The sequence below is a fragment of the Garra rufa genome, unplaced genomic scaffold (genome assembly GCF_049309525.1).
Source record: "Garra rufa unplaced genomic scaffold, GarRuf1.0 hap1_unplaced_970, whole genome shotgun sequence".
Taxonomy (NCBI): Eukaryota; Metazoa; Chordata; class Actinopteri; order Cypriniformes; family Cyprinidae; genus Garra; species Garra rufa.
Genome location: NW_027395234.1, coordinates 1 through 7,780, shown reverse-complemented (window position 1 = coordinate 7,780; position 7,780 = coordinate 1). Strand labels below are relative to the sequence as shown.

Below are 7,780 nucleotides of genomic sequence, written 5' to 3'. Positions count from 1 at the left end.
CCTACTGAAAATATGGTATCATAAACACGTGAATCAGCCATTAGGCTACTCACAATCTGAAAGCATGTATAGCTTATATGCCACTTTTTATTTAACGGTTTCCTTACACATCTGTTGACTAGTGAATTTGCAATTTCGAAACAAAATATTTAATAGAGATTACATTATTACATTTATTACATTCTGTATTTACTGGTGGTATAAATAAATATTGATTCGGTGATTGCACTAAATAAATGTACTAACACTTTAAGACTGAATTCTTTTTTTATTCATTAAACCTTGCATTTTGTATGTGTTCTCATTCTCGTCCATTTAAAATCTTTTAGGTATATAATAATCAGTGTATTAAAATATATACTCACAGTAACAGAGTCGTAGTTACAAGCGTCTTCTACAACAACAACATATGCAGCACTCGCAAAGCGCGGGTGTTTCAATTTTCAAAAGCTTCCCGGGTTCCCGTCCGGCCCGCCTTCATCTTCTGACAGAGACCAAACCATGTCATAACGCCGGCTACGCCGCCTATGTGCTTCCCCTAAAGGCGGGCGTACACGGTGCGATTTTTGAGGTCGTACGAGCTCGCATGCGATTTTTGTGGTTATCGGAGGGAATCGTCTCTTCTCGTATGGTCGGGGCTCGTATGGTGTATGACAACTTACGAGACGAGCAGAGTGCCTTACGAGCACTTCACGACCTCACGATCATTTTTAAACATGTCAAAAAACTTCGGGAGCTGTCGGATTGAAGACGTGACATGTGTGCTGTTGAACGAGCTGATTTGTTGAGCAAACTGCAAATGACCAATCAAAACCACAGAAGAAGATGAACATGACAGCGCCACACGGTGACTTGGACTATTGAGAAAGAGGATAATCTCGCTGAACATTGGCAAGAACAGTCAGCGAGCGCTGTATGAGGTATCGATCGGTGATCGATCACCTATTGTTTGCTACAGCTCTTGCTAGCTATAGTGGTGGCCAACTAGCCCCCTCGACGTGCATAATATAGGTTAAAACATACATTACAATACTGTACAGTGCTGTAGCATTGCAGTTCCAATGTCTTTAATTTAGGGATGAACCATTATTATGTGCTGATTGTATGTATTCGCTTCTTTCTTCTTTCCATCCGTGTTAGTAATTATCTTTGTCAGTGTTAATATAGACATATAACAGTGAACAATATTAACAAAGTCAACACTTTTGTAAGCACATTGACGACAGCGCTTAATTGAATATTTTAAAAATAGCCTATATATTGTCAATATTCGCTTAGTAAACTTGAAAAAGTAGCTCGCTGTGAAGCACAGATAAATTGAGTGAAACATATACACAGCAAGACTCAGGAAACATGACAAGCAGAAGAACGCATTTTTTTAAACACTTTTCCTAAAAACAGATGAGCACAATCTATATGAAACATAGCCTACAGTAGGCTGTTTTCTTTAATATTGTAAATACCTCAAAAGACCAGGTTTCTGTACTGCAATTCTGTATTGTATTTAAACTCTAAACTAAAGTTTTAAACAGAATTGGGTGCACACTACTACTGAAGTTTCGCAAAACCTCATTATCATTTAGCCATCCGTCTTTCACACAAAGCGCTGTGATACTGTAAGTCTTAAAACAGATGCCATGAAAATAGGTCATGTGTTTATTATTACCAGCAAAGCCAATAGCACATGTATTGTTTGGTTGCAAAGAGAACTCTATTGCATATATATCTATAGCTTTAAAAATTATTTTAAACATAAATTTAAAATATAAATTTGCATTTTGGATCAGTTTGTCAGTGGGCCCACATGACAACAGTACTGAAATATTTTGCACCAAATATTTCGCCTTAACCAGTCAAGCCTCATCGTACCTTTAGTGCATTAATAATATGCTATTAACGTATCAATAAATATTCATTCAGTAAGCTGCTGTTAATGTGTGAGGGAAGCTATTTTATAAGGGAGCATTAATGTATTGATATTGCAGTAAAACAGTTCTCAAATGACCCCTTGAGTTTGAGTTGCTCTCTGGACCCAAGATCACCCTGCACCCTATTCCATTAACAATTCTGCTGCTTTCTACATCTACATTTTGATGGGAAAAATGTAAACAGACTCCATGACAGTTGTCATTGAGATTATAACATAATTAGGTTTTTTGTAATTATTAAATATAAAATGATCATTGGCTAACAGTAGTTATTTTGTTGTGTCTGCCGGGAAATTGATTTTCTTTATTTGACTTGAGGTTAAGCATTTACCACTGAATGTAAATAAAACCCTCCTACTGACCCCACTATAAAAATGTCCATTTGCTTCTGTGTTTTTTATCTCAGCTAAAGACTTGGAATAAACAGCATGGAGTGTAAGCAGTGCTTGAAATGGTTAATGCTTGCAATGATATGCCCTCTTATTGCAGGTAGGTCTTTTTGCTTATTAAGAGAAATGCATTCTTAAAACATTTATAAAAATAAAACAGCAACAATGGACAAAATGTTACTTTGTGGCCTCCTTCAGTAATATGGCAGTTTCCACTTATAGGTGCTCCATCCTCCATGTCCAAAAGAAACATTTCATGTCCTGAAGAGAACCTAACCATTACAGGAGGGAGCTTTGTTCTTTCTAACAACTATTCAGATGGGAGTCTACTAAGATACATCTGTCCAAATGGATATTACCCATCGATTCAGTCACGTCTTTGTCAGGATGAACAATGGACCCCAAAGCCCAAAATCAGAAAATCAGCAGAGTGCAAAAGTAAGAAACAAGGCATTATTTTCTATCATTATATCTTGAATAAATGCTGAAATTTGTATTACACTATTCTACACTAGCCATTTATTCATACATTTATTCTAGAGGTCACATGTCCCAGTCCTCGTGTTTTTGAGAATGGAGAGGTGCATCCATATCAAGTAAAGTACTATGTAAATGACACAACCAGATACTCATGCAACTCCGATTATACATTCCGTGGCTCAAAGGTTCGTGTTTGCCAGCCTAATGGGAAGTGGAGTGGAAGCACACCAATATGTGGACGTGACTGTAAGTAATTACTATTACTTTGTAAATACGTAAACACATGGCAGTTTTATGAACTGTTTTAAACAGAAATTCAAGTCCATAGATCTTCATTTCCATTTGTCTGCTTATCTCACAGCTGATCACTGTCCTGATCCTGGCGTTCCCCCTGGTAGCAGTCGAGCAGGGAACATGTTTAGCATAGACGACAAAGTCACGTACCGCTGCGAGAAACCATTGACCTTGATTGGTTCCAAAGTGCGAGTGTGTCAGGATGGTGGCCAGTGGTCAGGAACAGAGCCACAATGTTACGGTGAGTCTTTCGAAATTTCAAAATCATGTGTTTTGTAAGATTGGTTTTTCTGGATAATGCACCTCTAATTTTGTTGTGTTAATACTGTACAGCTGATTTCACATACGACACCCCAGAGGAAGCATCAGAAGCTTTCAGCAGTTCTCTAAAGTCAAATCTAGCAGTTTCTCAACAGTATGAAGAAGAAGGTACATTTGTGTGACTTAAAGTATTAATCACACACACACACACACACACACACACACACACACATGTTGGGTTTACATGTTTTATGGGGACATTCCATAGGCGTAATGGTTTTTATACTGTACAAACCGTACTTTCTATCGCCCTACACCTACCCTACACCTAAACCTAGCCCTCACAGGAGATTGTGCATACTTTTACTTCGTCAAAAAAACTCATTGTGCATGATTTATAAGCCTGTTTTCTCATGGGGACCTGAGAAATGTCCCCACAAGGTCAAAATCTACTGGTATTCCTATCCTTGTGGGGACATTTGGTCCCCACAACGTGATGAATACCAGGTGCACACACACACACACACACACACACACACACACTCACTTTTAAAATCTTCATTAAACATGAATACCATGTTCCTTCTGTCTTCAGATCAGCAGGGTAAGAAAATAACTATGGATCAGAGTGGAAAACTTGATATTTACATTGCTGTGGATGCATCTGACAGCATAGATAAAAAGGATTTTGACAATGCAAAAACCACCATTAAAATGCTTATAGATAAGGTAAGTCAATTGTGAAATCCCTAAAAGTTGCTGTAGTGAATTTGTACCGTAAGACCACTTATACTGATGAAAGTAATGCAGCCTTTCCTAAAAGGAGTTAGTTAATTGCTGTTCACTTTGAAGTTAAAGGTTCTGTGCTTGAGTTTTAACCTCCTCAACATTGTCAGAAACCTGTAATATCAGGATTAGTGTGTTTTAGGAGGGGTGCAGTCTCCCACAGTCTACTGCATACTTGCTGCATCTCAATAAAAATCCTGTTTCACATTATGGAAACATTAACTGCGCTGTAATCAAGCATTTTGATTGGACAACAGCAGATGTTGTTTACATCTTTGAATTTTCAATGCTCTTTCCCAAAAGATTAGTTTTTACCAGGTCTCTCCAAACTATGAGATCCTGATATTTGCTACAGATTTTGTGCGGATAAACTCTATGAGGAACTTCAAACGTAATGAAGATAAAGAAAAATTAACAAGTGTTCTTAAAGATCTGGATGATTATGAGAGTAAGTATTCTGTCTGAATGTCTTGACTCTTATTGTATACCTGGATATGATTAGATTTTTTACAGCTTATTACAGAATAATGTACTATGCAAAACTTCATAATCACTGCTGTCCAATGTAATAGTAAACAGAATTTATTTTTGATTCATTTTATTTAGATTTATCAGTTGTTTCAGTCAGAAAATGCTTCTCTCCTGATTGTAATATTCTGGTGTGAAAAAACAGGTAAAGACGATAAAACAGGGACCAATATCGCCAAACTCTATTCAGCCATTTTAGAGAGCATGATCATGGAGAGAGACAGCAATGCGACGGCCTTCAGTGAGACCCAACACATCGTCATAGTGTTCACTGATGGTATTGACTTATCAGTATTTACATACAATTTAGTATATACAAATTTAGTTTGCTCTTAATCAGTTCTTTATCAGAACAAATAAATTAATATATTATTAAAATGCCCATGCATAGATTTACAATTTAGAATACAGATACATTTTGAAGCCAATGTTCACTGTAATTTATCTCATCTTATTTTCTAGGTCAGGCAAACATGGGGGGAAATGCCAAACCTAAAGTGGACCAGATCAAACATCTTGTCACCAAAAATGATCCAAACCGAGAGAAGAAACTTGGTGAGCTATGAAATTCGTAATTAAATTTGTATAAATTGTTTGGACAGTCTTTATTACTGATTTCATATTGATATGGATGTGTCCTTTTTTTCAGATCTTTATGTATTTGGAGTTGGAAAAGATGTGAATCAAGATGAAATAAATGACTTAGTGTCACACAAGGACCAAGAAAAACATTTCTTTAAGCTTCCAGACTTGACAAAGGTGCAAGAGATGTTTGACAACATGATAGGTACTGTATCTATATTTCACCCAAAAGTGAAATTTATATAATTATTTAATCACCTTCTTCTTTTTTTTCTTTTACTCTGTAAGTCTATGGCAGCCCATAGAACCGCTTGTGAAAAAGTTATGAAATTCGGCACAGATAGACAACAGTCTCAATATTAACCATAGCAAATTTGGAGTCTCTATCTAAAACTCTAGCACCACCAATAGGCCAAATTTGCACTCATGTTTCTGCGAAATAACTTTTAAACTGTAACGTCTAGAAGCTAAATTCTTTTTTCCTCTGATTTATTGGCGATTTTGAATTTAGTGAAAATTTTATATACTTTTTCAAACTCATCCTAGATGGATTGTCCAATTTTAACCAAAATTGGCTCAGAGCATCTTCAGAGCATTCTGGCAAAAAAGTCCATCAAAAGCTTTTTGATATACCAAACTGTTTAAAAAAAAGTGTTGACAAATTTCACAACATTTGTGCAAACAATGGACATGAGGCTATATCTAGCAGATTCTGACCAAACTTGGAATGTGTTATAACAAGCATGCGCTGAGGCCACATAAGTAGTTTTGGCACAGATAAAAAATTACATTTCTGTTTATAACCTTAAGCTTCAACCCTATTTAAGTACACCGGAACCAACTAATGACGGACTACTTAATTACAGACAGGTGTGTTGAAACAGGGTTGGAACTTAAGTCTGCAGGAAGCTAGATCACTAGGAGCAGAGTTGCAGAACCCTGATCTTTACTAAGTTTCTTAGCTCTTTATTTTGCCTCTTTTGTGCTTGGGCCCTTAATTGCTGCTTGCAGCTATAATTAGGGGTTCAAGTGCATAGCGCTGAAAGCCTATTATAATTGTTGGAATGGCCAAGGATCATCAATCTCCATGTAAAACTGATGGGGCAGACCAAACCGTAAGTTGTAGAAATTTTAGACTTAGAGGGATAGTAGTACTCACACCCTCTACAACGTCACCAAGGCTCGCCCCAATCAGTCTAATGGGGCCACTATAGCCATCAAAAGTACAAAATCGCTAATAAGTCCTTAACCATTTGTTGCAGGCTAAAGCGTCTAATGTCGTTGGAATCCTTCGTTTATATCGGACAAGACTTTTTTGGGTATTTTGCATTTATTTGAAAAACCTACTTTGCAGTACTAGGTTTTTCAGAACCGGAACCAGAACCAAACCAAAGCGGCCATAACTACGTTCTATAGACATTAAAATCGGTCCGCATGTTTTTGTTTGCGTTTTTTCAAGGACACAAATGATAGTATATTGTGTGGTTTTTCACACATACATTTGTACCATATGATAGGCCTCCTCGTTCCAAACCACTTTGCCTCTAGAACCACTGCTGCCAATCAAACCATTAATTTGATGCTTGAGAAGATGTGAAAAACGTACTTTTGCAAACTAGTCCTAGTTCGCTCAGTCTGGAAAAAAACACTGCAGTACAATTTTCTGGACTCTCTAGGTCAATAATTATCAAAAAAAAAAAAAGAAGCTATAATGGGGTCGTTTAGAAAAGGGGCCTGTCCAAATATACCCAAAAGCCTATAAAGCCTAAATGAAAACTCAAAACTTCACAAAACCAGGGGCCTCATTTATAAAGACTTGCGTAGAAACCATCCTTGATTTTATCTAAGAACTTTTCTGATTCGATCGTAAGAGCGATTCAGAGAAAACGAATGTACCACGAAATCCATGCGTACGCCAGTCATTCTGTTATAAATCACAAATGAATGGAATTGTGTGCAGCTGAATGTTCCGCCGTCGAAACGCCCCTGCTTAATTAATTAACATATAAAATGAGCTCATTCCTAAAGCAAAAACTCTGTGACAATGGCAAGTAAAAAGGAGCGCAAGAAATCAAATTATAGTGAGGCTGAACTATCTGCAATACCAGGCATTACCACAAGGAAACGGTCGTACGCCAAGCTGGAATCTGACGTGGAGATAAGTACTTTTCCACGTCAAAGATGGTTTTTATAAATCTGTACTTTGACGTGGATTTGATCGTACGAACACTCTAAGATCAAATCAGTGCGTAAGAAAGTTTTATAAATGAGGCCCTGGTGAGCATATGCGACATGTTATTCTAAACAAGCATCATAAAAAAACATATTTTTTTGTGGTAAATTACCTGTCTTTATCAAAAATCTTTGTTAAAATTATTGATTTAGGTGGTTACAGGCCTGCTAAATAATATGTAATGTATTTTTTAAATATATATATATATATATATATATATATATATATATATATATACAGTGAGGTCAATAAGTATTTAATCACCCTGTGATTTTGCAAGTTCTCTTACTTAGAAATCA

The 7,780-nt window shown here is 36.6% G+C and overlaps 1 protein-coding gene across 1 annotated transcript; it reads left to right on the top strand.

The window, feature by feature from the left end:
* Positions 1-543: 543 nt before the first annotated feature.
* bfb (complement component bfb) lies at positions 544-5,479 on the top strand (the record flags this gene model as incomplete). The annotated part of the gene is made up of 11 exons (XM_073833137.1): positions 544-920; positions 2,335-2,417; positions 2,540-2,755; positions 2,858-3,043; positions 3,159-3,332; positions 3,425-3,520; positions 3,948-4,081; positions 4,442-4,586; positions 4,812-4,943; positions 5,129-5,221; positions 5,316-5,479. Coding segments are annotated over exons 2-11 (1,401 nt in total), but the record flags the coding sequence as incomplete, so codon positions are not given.
* Between the last annotated feature and the right edge of the window lie 2,301 nt (positions 5,480-7,780).